At 36.9% G+C, this 13,326-nt stretch overlaps 1 protein-coding gene across 1 annotated transcript in view; it reads left to right on the top strand.

The window, feature by feature from the left end:
• Nucleotides 1-13,326, top strand: part of CNTRL (centriolin) — a 121,912-nt gene that overhangs the window by 79,638 nt on the left and 28,948 nt on the right. The window contains exons 18-25 of the mRNA XM_006890749.1: nucleotides 493-672; nucleotides 2,615-2,731; nucleotides 3,577-3,721; nucleotides 4,158-4,306; nucleotides 5,720-5,909; nucleotides 6,831-7,144; nucleotides 9,400-9,608; nucleotides 12,383-12,575. Of these exons, the coding sequence (XP_006890811.1) occupies nucleotides 493-672; nucleotides 2,615-2,731; nucleotides 3,577-3,721; nucleotides 4,158-4,306; nucleotides 5,720-5,909; nucleotides 6,831-7,144; nucleotides 9,400-9,608; nucleotides 12,383-12,575 (1,497 nt within the window). The remainder of the gene's footprint in view (nucleotides 1-492; nucleotides 673-2,614; nucleotides 2,732-3,576; nucleotides 3,722-4,157; nucleotides 4,307-5,719; nucleotides 5,910-6,830; nucleotides 7,145-9,399; nucleotides 9,609-12,382; nucleotides 12,576-13,326) is intronic.

The following is a 13,326-nucleotide window of genomic DNA, read 5'->3' as shown; positions in this document are numbered from 1 at the left end:
TGTGCATAGGGATTTGATTCTTAGAAGGTCAGAGGTCCCATTCATCTATTTTATCCTCTCCTGGTTGTAGGTTACTGTCTTTCTTCTTAATCTGTAAGATTTCAAAGGACAGCAGCCAAGACTTTTGTTTATCAGTCAGCACCTGACTCAGTGATTGCTACTCTCTGGTTTATCAGAGATGGTAAAATATGTTTGTCCAGTCAGTTAGAGAAATATCACCAAGATTCTTAAGTGGAAAAACAGTTGATTCTAAGCTTATCATGCAGTTTTGAGATATTTGTGATTATTTGTTCACCAGGTATTACTGTGTACTGGGCATGGTTCTATGTATGGGACATGCAACAGTGAACAGAGTCCCTCCCTTCATGGAACTTACATCTAAGAGAGACTTAACTGAGGGGAAATGTGAACAGTGCCTTTCTTTCTCACAATTTATCTCTCTTTGATTCATTGCTGCCAAAGGACTCAGTTACAATGTTTGTTTATTTTTAGAAGAAACTGGAAGATGTCAGATCCCAGGAGCAATTTCTTAGTTTAGATAAGGAATTGAAGCAACTAAAGAAAGCTGTGGCTGCCTCTGATAAACTAGCCACAGCTGAACTCACCATTGCCAAGGACCAGCTTAAGTCCCTCCATGGAACTGTTATGAAAATTAATCAGGAGAGAGCTGAGGTAAGTCATAAAGAAGAGAAGTTCCCACTAACTGGTACTGTCAAAAAATACAGCAACTTCAGTATTGATCTCTTGTTATAGGCTTTATAAAAAATAAAGTTGTTGGTTTCTCTTAAGACCTAAAAATTGTGTTTCCCTCATCACAGTAGCCAAGACTATGTTTTGTGCCATTATGGGCCCTACATACTGTTGAGTTCTAAAAGGAATAATGAAGTGAAATATGCTGTCCCTACCTGAACAGGTTTGTGATCGGAGGAAGGAAATAATTATCAATACACATCTGGGACACAGAAATTCCGTATGACCCGGCTATTTCACTGCTAGGAGTATACTCCAAGGAAGTTAAAACTGAGACACAAATGGAAATTTGTACACCAGTATTCATAGGAGCATTATTCACAGTCACAAGAACATGGAAACAGCCCAGATGTCCAATCACAATTGAATGGGTTGAGAAATTGTGTTACATTCACCCAGTGGAATACTTTGAAGCACTCAGGATCAATGATTTAAAAAAAACAACAACAACCAGAAACCTACATAACTTGAGAAAGACTGGAGAGCATTATGCTGAGTGAACTAATTCAGTCTCATAAAGACAAATACTGCATAAACCATTATTGTAAAAATAGAAGGATAACTGGTAGAATGTGTTTGGGAGGTATAAGGGGGGAATTCTAGGGTTACAAATCTGATGGGTGAGGAAAAGGAAAAGATCTGATAGGAACCTGAAAAGAAAGGGAAATAGTGTACATAATTCATTGGTTTAATTTTATAAAACACAATGTATGGGAAAGATTGTATGAAACACTATGTGAATAAAGGAAAAATGTGAAACACAACGTATATGTGTGCAAATCAACATAAAATAATATTTTTATGAAAATGTTAAGACTTTTATTACTTTTTAAAATTTTTTTTTATTTTTTTAATTAATTTTAATGAAAAAATTTTACAGAGACTTAGGGTTTCCAGTTATTCATTTGTTGCACTTTTTTCCTTACGCAAACAAACCCTCCTCTCCAGTTGAAAACCCTCCTCTCCTTCTCCTTGAAAAGAAAGAAGAACTCTTTCATTCTTATGCAGTCCCTCCTTGCGAAGTCCGCTCCACTATACAGCCTTCACTCTGGATTTCTGTAATAACAAGAATACTCATTCATATGACCCTTTTAAACAGTTCTCTCCCTCATCTGTTTCAATGCAATAAACATCATTCCTCCACTCCTTTACTGTCTTCCCTCAACTCTGATGTCAGTCCCATTTTACAACAGTGGCCCTATGCAATATTGTCTTATTGTGATTGAGGTATTTCATTCAGCATAATGTCCTCCAGGGTCACTCATTTTGTATAATAATTCACGAGTTCCTTGTTTTTCAATGCTGCGTAGTATTCCATTGTGTTTATATACCAGAGCTTCTCTAGCCATTCATTTGTTGATGGGCACTTGCATTGTTTCTAGTTCTTTGCTATTGTGAACAAAGCTGCAATAAACATGGGTATGAAAATCATTTTTTAAAGGAAAAAATCTCCAAAAATATACATCTGGAAAGTATTTTAAAGACTTGTCGTAATTCCTCAAGGCTCATGTCCGAAACAGTACGTTACTATGCTTTATTGGGTTCAATTGCTAATGAGAGTAGTATAAATCACAGGATGGAAAATTCTAGTAATGAAAGAAAGAGAACAACAAGGGAAAAACTAGTCCTTGTGTTCTGTTGTTTTGTTTTTGATGGAGCACCATTTCCATGAAACCCCCATGGCGAGTTCAGAGAATGCCTCCTTATAATGGGAACAGTACGTGAGATGGTGAGACTTGGTGCCACATGTCCATGAGATACCTGGACGGGTGACATAACTGAAGCAGAAGCACCAGTTTGAGAAAAAGATGAAGAAGATAGCCTGTAAAGTCAGTGATGCTCTTTCCTACCTTTGTCCCAGCAGGAGTTGCAGGAAACCGAGAGGTTCAGCAGAAAAGCAACACAAGCAGCTAGGGAACTGACCCGAGCAGAAGCAGAAATTGAACTCCTGCAGACTCTTCTTAGGAACAGAGAGAATCAGGTATCCCAAGACCTTTTCTTTTACTGGCTACTTTTCAGTTCCAGAAAGATAAAAATACTTTGGAACACCTTAAAATATTTTTAAGTTCATTTGACACTCTGTAGTACCGTGTACCAAGCAGGGAAGTGTGGTGGCATGGTCCATATCAAGTTTTCTGCTAACCCAAAGACTGAGGGCCTAGCCGTTTGAATTCATCAATGATTCTGAGGGAGAATGGGGGTCAGTCTCCTCTGGTTAAAACTTAACAGCTTTTGAAACCTAATGGAGAGTTTATTTGAGTGTTGTAAGTTAGAACCCACATAAATGATTTTGAGTGCTTTTTAAATTTTTAATGCTAAGCCTCTGGTGGTGTAGCCCATAGTATGTTGTGTTGCTAATTTAAAAGGCTGTGCATGTCTAGCCGTTTAAACCTACTGTTAGCTCTGAGGGCAATCTCCTCCAGTTAAGATCCTCAGACCTGATTGACAGTCAATATGAGTCAGAATCAACTCATTAACAGTGAGTGAGTTTATACAAGACACTACCCACTACCATCAAGTCATTTCTGCCTCATATCATAGTGACCTTCTGTTGGCTTTCTGGGGCTATAAATTTTCATGGGAGACTGCCCCCATCTTTTGCCCTCAGAGTGACCCACTATTGGATTTGAACCACCAGAGATGCTCAGCCCTTTGGTCAGCTGTGCTAACTCTACAGATTATGCACAATATAGCTTATGTATGAGGAATAATTCTGTTTTCTACTGGTTAAGTGTAAATAAAAATCAGAATTATAATAAGATTGCTCTTAATAGGCACATCTTTGGAAAGAATATTGATAACTCTGTAAATATGATTCCTCAATAGTTTCAAATGGAGATGGAGAAAGCAGATGCAGGCACCGTAGTGGCAAACTCACACATGTTAGAAATCAATAAGCTCAATGAGACAATGGAGAGACAAAGGACAGAGATTGCAAGGCTTAGAAATTTACTGGACCTCACAGGGGCTGGTAAGATACTGCACTTTGGTCATGTTTGTTATTGTTCTTATAGGCATTACTCTTTTTAAATGAAAACATCTTGTTTCTCTTTTTTGTATAATTGTTGCAGCAAATGGATTCCATGTTTGATTTACAATGCTGTGTGATTAGCTTAACAAATAAGAGCAATTTTGAGAAACTCAATTACAAAGAAACTTATATTTGTATTTCCAGAACAAGTAATGTTTATACATCTGTTCATTTGCTTTCTCTACCGTAGTTTATAATCAAAGGAAAGAAGGTTGTGTCTATCTTTTTTAAGTTTTAGGAAAAAACTCATTCAAAAAGGGCAGGCTAGCTTTGAGGAACTGATAAAATTCATTGGCAGTCAGAATCAATTTTTTATTTTGAGAGAGAAAGGAAACATTATTTTAGAGCAATTTCATAGAGTATCATTCATTTACAGATAACAAAGGAGGCTTTGAAAATGTTCTGGAGGAAATTGCTGAACTCCGTCGTGAAGTTTCTCATCAGAATGATTACATCAGCAGCATAGCGGATCCTTTCAAAAGACGAGGCTATTGGTACTTTATGCCGCCACCACCATCATCAAAAGTAGGAAATCTGTGGTGCTGGAAGTGTACATCGAATTTTCTTGATGATAGTTTGACAGTTTTTCATCCCCAAACTTGTGAACAAGATTTATAAAAAAATATTTCTATTCCATTCTGTAGTTTTATATGTCAAAGTCTACATTAAGAACCACATAATTTTGGTTGGTTTTTAAGTGTTTTTAATAATTGAGATGAAAATAGGGTCTTCCTAGGAAAAACATTAATTGACCTGTCATGTTCAGGTGGTATGCTGTGGGTTCTTCAATGAGCATGCTGTAAGAAAATATAAGGTAACTCAAAGCCCAGAAAACCAGTTAAAAATGAGTGTAGAATTATGCATAGGTGCAAACAAAACAAATAGACACCTGGATTTCACTTCATTTTAACAAACATATTCATGCTTCTTGAAGACTAGATCATTTCTTTAGTAATATAGGGTATCAAGGTGAATGAACTCATGAAGAAGTTCACAAAGCACAGTGGTGAAGTTGGCACTTTAATAAGCAGGGAGAGATAGGCTTTATTGGAATTCAGAAATAACTGGTGTGACAAAGAATAGTTGGCTAAGACATGGCATGTAGGCCTCATGAGACTGGATGTTTGAATGTGAACAATATCATTTGAAACTGGAAAAGTAGAGTGGGGTCCTTTTTCTTTTTTTAAAAAAAAGCCCTCTTTAAAATCCATTATACTTAGTTTTGTAGGCTGTAGGAAGCTGGGGAGGTGTAATATTCTGACTGAGTATAGAATCTAGTTTGTTATAAGGTGAACTTTGTATGGGACAAGTTGAAATAGTTCAAGTGAGAAATGGCAGAGGTCAGAACTAGAGCATTGGTGTTAAAGGAAAAGAGATGAGATTGAAAATTGAGATAAAATGGTCAGGACTCTGCCTGAGTTTGGGAGGTGAGGAGAATTCTATGAGTTACATATATCCAAAGCAGAGGCAGAAGGTAACATTCTGAACAGCAAGGATTAGGGAGAAGTGGCTCGGGTGTATTATAATTCCAGGACTGTTTAGGCTTAACCAGAATTTGAAGAGCAGAACCTAGAAACATTCTTCCTTAGGGCCTTGTGTAAGGCTGCAGTTTATATCTTAGTGTAATCACTTCTGTCTCTGAAAAATTAGAATGATGATATATGCAAAGAAACCAAAATCTTACATTTTCCACATTAAAAGTGGGCTGTACAGAGGGGTGAGGATGGATGGGGTGGGTAATCATAAGGTCGCACAATTTGATAGGTAGAGGAAGGGGTGAGTAAAGGAAATGGGAAAGATCCGGTGTGATAAACAATGCATATGAACTTTGTAAGTAAAACACTATAAAATAAAAAAGTAGGCTATAGACTTTTAACAGTTCTCAAAACCAGTTGTTTTGTTTGTAATAGATGGTGTGCTCTACTGTCATTCTTTTAGGTTTCTAGCCATAGTTCCCAGGCCACCAAGGACTCTGGTGTTGGCTTAAAGTGCACAGCCTCAACTCCTATGAGGAAACCACATCCTGGGCAGCAGGATGGGAAGGAAGGAAATGGACCTCTCCCTGCCTCAGGATACTGGGTTTATTCTCCAATCAGAAGTGGGCTATATAAGTCTTTTTCAAATCGAGGTAGGTGAAATTACATACAGAGGTTGGATTTCTTTTGTCTTAATAATCTTTTATTGGTTCTCTGAAGTTCATAAGACATAGTCCAAACAGCTTACTTTCTTTGTGAGGCCCTATGAACTGCTCTGGGCCAGCCACAAGTCTGAAGTTTCTGCTCCCATCCATGACATGTTCCTCAAACCTACATATTTTAAACGCTCTGTGTGAAATGTCCTTGTCCCTCTACTTTTCTCAGCCTGATCCCACTTATCGTTCAGTAAGATCCAGGTCCTAAAAAAATCACTCCTCTTGTGGTCCCTTCACCTTCTTACTCAGGCTGACTGAACTGTGGCTCCATCTATACTCCAGAACATTAGCATGGCACCATATATCCTGGCTTCATGGCGTTATTCTTACTCTACTAAATTGATGTGTTCACAGGTCTGTCCTCCAGAGTTCTGAGTTTAGAGAGTCATTCCTGGGTTGAATATTTAATAGAAATGTACTTGTAAGTTATTTAGTTGTTTAATGTGATTTACTTGTCCTGACACAGTTTATCTATAATGTGAGAATATAATTTGAGACTTTGCATTCATGAATTACTTACTGAATGCCTATTATGTGCATTGTTCTCTGCCTTCAGTTATAAATAAGACATATTTCCTGGCAGTACTACATGCCGGGTGCTGTAGAATCTCTCAGCACCTGGAATATGGTATGCTGAATGAAGGAAAGAATAAATGAACAAAGTGATAGATGGGCATAATGAAAACTCATGTATCAGCCATTGAATATACTTTGAATCTTTGTCTTTGATCTGCTTTTCAAAATAACTTGACCTGTTTTCTCGGAATTTTACTCTCACATCTCTGGTCTCAACCTAAATGCTTCTGTTTATATCATGAATTGTAAAGGTAAAACATTTTTCTCTTCATTTCTTTGAAGATGAACCCAGTGAAGGAGATAGCCATGAAGAGAGTGACCTGGATGACCAAGAAGAACCTCCATTTGTGCCTCCACCTGGATACATGATATATACTGTCTTTCCAGATGGTTCTCCTGTGCCTCAGGGCATGGCCGTTTATGCACCACCTCCTCCCTTGCCTAACAATAGCAGGCCTCTTACCCCTGGAACAGTTGTCTATGGCCCTCCTCCTGCTGGAGCCCCCATTGTGTATGGGCCTCCACCTCCCAACTTCTCAGTCCCCCTTATTCCCATGGGTGTGCTTCACTGCAATGTCCCAGAGCACCATAACTTAGTAAGTAGAAAGATATATGAAATCCATGCCCACTTCTTCTAAAAGTAACGAAGTTTATGTACAGAATAACAATCTGAGGGTATTTTATTTCTTTAATCTCCTAGTTCTTCAAACCAGAAAAGATGGACAGTATTCTTTTGTATAATTTACATCCTCAGCAACAGCAAAGAGTTTGAGTTTTGTGACGTTGGTTTTGGTTTTTGCTTTTTTTTTTTAAGATTTATAAGTAGATTATGTCCCAAAAATGTGTTTGCAGTGTTTGTATTATGTACTGTAGAGCTGGAACTAACCCATAGCTTACGCTCCACCAAGTTTTCAGAAGTAGTTAATCGCATAGAAGGAGATTACCCATCCTTTTTCAGTGGAGCAGCAGCTGGTGGATACAAAATGCGTGACTTCCCGATTGCAGTGCAGCTTCTTATCACTAGGCCATCAGAGCTCTCTTTGCAAGGTTTATGTTTAGGATTGAATGATAACTCGAATAAAAATAATATTGTGAAAAGGAGTAAGGAGATCAAATCAGTTCTAGAAAATGAACTTTTTAAATAGACATGCTTTCAATCATGAAACTTTTCTAAAAATATTAACATATTATTCTATTAAAAAAATATATAGGGCATATGTAAGTATACTTACATACCACTATTTCTATCTATAAAGGTATATATTTATAGATACTTATGTATGTATATGAATACACATTATACAGCAGAGTTTTGATAAGGATTATCTCTGGATAGTAGGATTTATATGTTGTTGTTATTATTATGTCTTAGTCCTTTTGTATACATCATTTTTGCATACTGCTTTTTCCATTTAACACAATAAGCAATATAGTTAATTGTATATGTTTACTGTAGTTGATATTCTTTTCTCAGACTTGTTGTTAGACTTTCTTAGAAAATTGGACTCATAGCAACCATTTGAAATCTTACCTGTTCCTGAGCCATTCTTAGAATTCCCACTGTATTTAAAGGCCTTTGTTGCAGTCACTTTGCTAGTCCATCTCATTGATGATCTTCCTCTCCTTCTCTGGCCCTCCACCTTGCCAAGCAAGCATCATGCCTTCTTAATAACATGTCCAAAGCATGTGTGGTGAAGTTGTGCTGGTAACAAAGTACAGCACTTTGAATCCACAGTTTAATTCCATTTTTACATCCATCTTACAGCCTTAATAATCCACCAGAGAGTAGCAGTTGGAATCAACTTGCCAGCACTGGGTGTTCTTAGACTAGTTTTTGAAAAATGACTAGGTTCTAATCACTAGAGTACTAACTTTCCTATTTTGGAGACATAAAATATATTCCAGTTTCCTCCTTCAAACTCCAGATATCTCTACTGGTTTTTTTTCATTCCCTTCTCAGCAGGCTGATGTAAACAATAAAAAGTTAAATCACATGAGGGCCAGACCATCTGCCTCACTTTAATAAGTCAAACTTGTTTCAGAGAAACTATCTGTGTATACAGTATTTAAAATAACGTTCACATAGTCTTGGAGATTTTCTTTGCACATTGTATTTAAGGCAATTCTGTCAGCCCATTGTTTACTGATGATTTTTTTAAAATTTATTTTATTATTTTTGTGTGTGTGTGTACTGTCAAATCGGATCTGACTGGTACAAGAGGAGATTGTCCCTCCTTTTCCAGCAGAGCATCTGGTGGATTTGAATTGCATACTTCTGGGATTACAGTGCAGCTTCTTGCCACTAGGCTACCAGGGCTCCCTGTTTATTTACTGATGATTTTTTTAAACTAGTTGTTTGATTTTTTAACTCTCAGACTTCCCGGTGTTTTATAGTTTTCCAGGTATACTTTTTTTATCTTCCTACATTTTTACACATTATTTCCTCAGCCTATATTTTTCTCCTTTCATTCATTCTTTAAAATGCTTCCTCTGGAAGGCTATTCAGGTAATTTCCCTTTCCATGTATTTAGAAGAGGGTTAGACAACTGTTTTTCTCTCATCTGCTAGACTCTGAACTCTAGGGGCAGAGAATATCCACAAGAGGTACCTGAAGATTATTTTCAATCATAGTAGGCCTAACAGAAAAGTGGCATACTCAGTGAATTTATCAGTTTATCTGTAATTTGTGAAATTTTGGCTTGACTTAATTTCTATTTCCACACTAAAGTCTTACATTCTGCCACCATGTTCAAATGATGGATTCCACTTTAAAGGCAGTTAATTTTAAGTTTTGGAAGAAAAGAGAAATACCCTAAGATGTTTAAATATTGCATTTTTTTTCTTTGTTAAGGAGAATGAAGTTTCTAGATTGGAAGAAATAATACAGCATTTAAAATCAAAAAGACGGGAAGAAAGGTGGATAAGAGTATCTAAGCGGCAATCTGAGAAAGAAATAGAAGAGTTGCATCATAATATTGATGATCTTTTGCAAGAGAAGAGAGACTTAGAGGATGAAATAGAAGAATTACATTTAACCATCCAGAAGCATCAACAGCGAAAGTAAGATTATTAGCTATCTTACTAAATAGTTCAGAGGAGTGTACAATTACATTAATTTGTGAAGATAATCTAAAATCAGTGCTGCCTAGTATAACTTTCTGTAGCCTTGGAAATATTCTAAATATGTACTATGAAAAACAGTAGCCACTAACTGTATGTGAGTATCAGACACGTGAAGCAATGAATTTTTATTTTAATAGTCACATGGCAACTACATAATGGAGCTGCATATAATAGTCATGTGGCAAATACACATGCTGATCTAAATCTTTTAGCCATTTATCCAAATTAACTCTTGTTGTAATTTCTCTTGTATAATAAAATAACCATCTTTCTGTCCTCCTCAAAATAACTGATGTCTTGTGCTCTTCTCTCATCTTCCAGTTACCCAGTTGTTCACCAAGATCCATTGATATTCCATAGACAAAGAGCTCTCACATGGGGCCCATTCTTCCATATCTACTATCCTGACCTTTAGTCAGTCTCATCCTTGGCTCTGGTAGTAGCTTCCTCACTGACTCTCTGTCTAGCTTGTTTCCCTCCTTTCCAGCTTTACCTCTATTGTAGATCTGATCACGCTATGTGCAGTGTGACTACATCACGTCAAGATGCTAAGTTCTCAGCCCTGCCTGATTGCTGGTTTTGCTTTTTTAATCCTCCTCTCCCACATACAATGTTTAGTCTGGCTCTGTGTTGTCCCCAAGCATCTGTTTTTCCTGCTTTTCCACTTTTGCGTGTGCATCTTCTCTGCCAGAAATGCCTTCTGCCTTCCCTCCTATGCCCATCCAACTCTCTTTCAAAAGAAAGGGCAAGAAATCCATGTTTTAAAAAAATCTTTCTTTTGTCAGGCCCTCCATAATTGAAGATTAACCTTAGAGTTTAGCACTGTTTACACAATATTAAAAGGAACCCAGGAGCTCCTTGAGAGTAGTGACAGGGCTTCCATCTCTGTTTCCCAGCCTGTAGCAAAGAACAGTGCAGGTCTGTTTGTAAATTCTACTGATAAGGGCCAATTATGTAAAAGTTCTGTTTATATAGTGGTCAGTGAATTATGATAGTTACCCTGGCTTGTCATTTAAGCCAGATTGGGTCATGCTGTGGGATGAGGGAAGACTTTCACAATACACAAAAGTAAGTGAAATAGTGTCACTGCCTTCTATTAGTATTCATGTGAGTGACTAACTGATAGATCTACCAGAGAAAAGCAAGACTCACACTCAGAGGAAGATTAAAACTTACATAGGTGGACAGATCTGTTATTTTTGTGGGTGCATATAAAGGGAGCTCATAAAATAAAAATAATTGTGTCTTCATCATTAAAGAGTCTGTTAACATATACCTGTGTCTGTCTTTATATTCTGTCATAAAGTCATACATCGTTCCAGTTTCAGTTAATTATTTTGTCATCATTGTTTGTCATGTTAGCCTTAAGTTACTAGATTGTGTGTCGTGATTTTTATTTGTTAACTACAGATCACCATAGCTTATGCTAAAAGGATAGAATAAATCACAAATTCAGGGTAGATTTTGAAGTTGGTCTTCAAAAGTAAGTTTTTAAAACAGAATAGTTACTACTATAGTGACTTGTTATATTTTTATACCTTAGAAGAATAAAATATCAGAATTGGCTTGACAGTACATTAATCTTTATATTCTTTTAGATATTAAAAACCCCTAATTATATGTGTGTGAATAAATATGTATATAGTAGTAGTTGTTGTTGTTGTGTGTACGATTCATAGTGACCCTATGTACAACAGCCCTAAGCCCTGCTCTATCCTGTGCCAATCTCACTGTCTCTGACACACCTACCCCCATCACCCCAGTCACCGAATCAGTCCACCTCAGAGAGGGTCTTTCTCTCCTGCACTGTCCCTCCATGCCCCCCCCCAAGAATGATGGCCTTTTCCAAGGACTGTTTGCAACATGTCCAAAGTATGTCAGTTACATATTTATTTTCAACAGCATTACCTTTTTTTTTTTTACATTATCATCTTTTACTTGCTTATAGATTTACATGTATATAATAGAGATGTTAATTTAATTTTTGTTAATACTTTAATGAAAATTTACAGAAAACTTGCATTTCCATTCATTTATTGTTGCACATTTTTCTCCCTACCCCCCTCCAGTTTGCTTTTCTTTTTTAAAAAAATTCTTTCGTTGTTGCACAATTTCCTCTGTCCCCACCCCCCAATCCACTTTTCTGTGCACCTCTTATTCTGGATTGTTTTCATGTAAATAATACCTAATCATATTTTCCTTTTAAACAGTTCTTTCCCTCATCTGTTTCAATGCAGTGTTCATTATTTATCCCCACTTTTCTTAATTTTCCTTCAACCCCCGTATCAGTCCTGTTTTCTAACAGAGACTTATGCAGTATTTGTCCTTTTGTGACAGAGCTATCTCACTCATGTACTGTCCTCCTGGGTCACCCATTTTGTATATTTTTTTTAGTTCCTTGTTTCTAAGTGCTGCATAGTATTCCATTGTGTGAATATGCCACCACTTCTCCATTCATTTGTTGGTGGGCACTTGATTTGCTTCCATCTCTTTGTTATTGTGAAAAGTGCAGCAATAAACATAGGTGTGCCTGTTTACTCTTTTGATCATAAAGTAAAAGTCTTAGAAGGTAATCAAATATAGCTGTTGTCTTACCCCTTATATAAATTAGAAAATATAGTGCATCAGTTTACCATTTTGGCTTCAAATGCTATTGGGCCTACATTTAAAATCTTTAATGAGTGTATATAATTTTTCTTTTCCAATTTTAGGGATTTCATTGATGGAAATTGTGAAAGTCTTGTTACTGAATTAGAACTAGAAAAGTCACTCAAACACCATGAAGATATTGTAGATGAAATTCAGTGTATTGAAAAGACCCTTCTGAAACGTCGTGCTGAGCTCAGGGAAGCTGACCAACTCCTGGCTGAGGCAGAGAGTGAACTTTCAAGCACAAAAGAGAAAGTAGGTCTTGTTGTGATTTTTAAATGTGAATTTAGTGTGGATTAGACAGGTTACTATCTTCAGATAAAGGATTAGAAAGATAAAGCAGTCAACCAAGTACAAAGTACAAATAAAGATTTGCTTTAATTTTCATTTTATATTGGTTTGCTTACAAAGTTCCTATACATTGTGTTTTACACTATTCTTCATTCACATTGTGTTTCATACAATCATTCCCGTGAATTATGTTTTATAAAATTAATCATCATTGAACTCTACCCATCATTGCCCTGTCTTTTCAGGTCCCCACCAGATCCTTCCCATTTCCTTTACCCCCTTCTTCTACCCATTAAATTGTGTGACCCTGTGAGTTAGCTTCTACTCATCCTCACTCCTCTGCTCCCACCCGTTCTTCCCTTGAGTCTCTGTGTATGTTTTACTTGTATCCTTTTATTTTTACAATAATGGTCATAGGCAGTATTTGCCCTCATGAGACTGAGTTAGTTCATTCAGCATAACGCTCTCTCTCTTTCTCCCTCAAGTTATGTAGGTTTTTTTTCTATATTTTATTAATTTTAATAAACATTTACAGAGATTTTGGGTTTCCATTCATTCCTTGTTGCACTATTCTCTCTACCCTCCTCCCAGTTTATTCTTGTCCAAATGCCACAGTGCTTGTCGAAGCCAGTTCTGATTAATCTTCTTTGTCAGTGTGTCCTTTGCCATTCCCTATCACTCCTCCCTGAGAGAGACTTCACCCTGAGTCATAAGG

The sequence above is a fragment of the Elephantulus edwardii genome, unplaced genomic scaffold (genome assembly GCF_000299155.1).
Source record: "Elephantulus edwardii isolate Elephantulus edwardi_28Jun2011 unplaced genomic scaffold, EleEdw1.0 scaffold00092, whole genome shotgun sequence".
Taxonomy (NCBI): Eukaryota; Metazoa; Chordata; class Mammalia; order Macroscelidea; family Macroscelididae; genus Elephantulus; species Elephantulus edwardii.
Note: the sequence above shows the minus strand (reverse complement) of the source record. Positions and strands in the feature narration are given on the sequence as shown.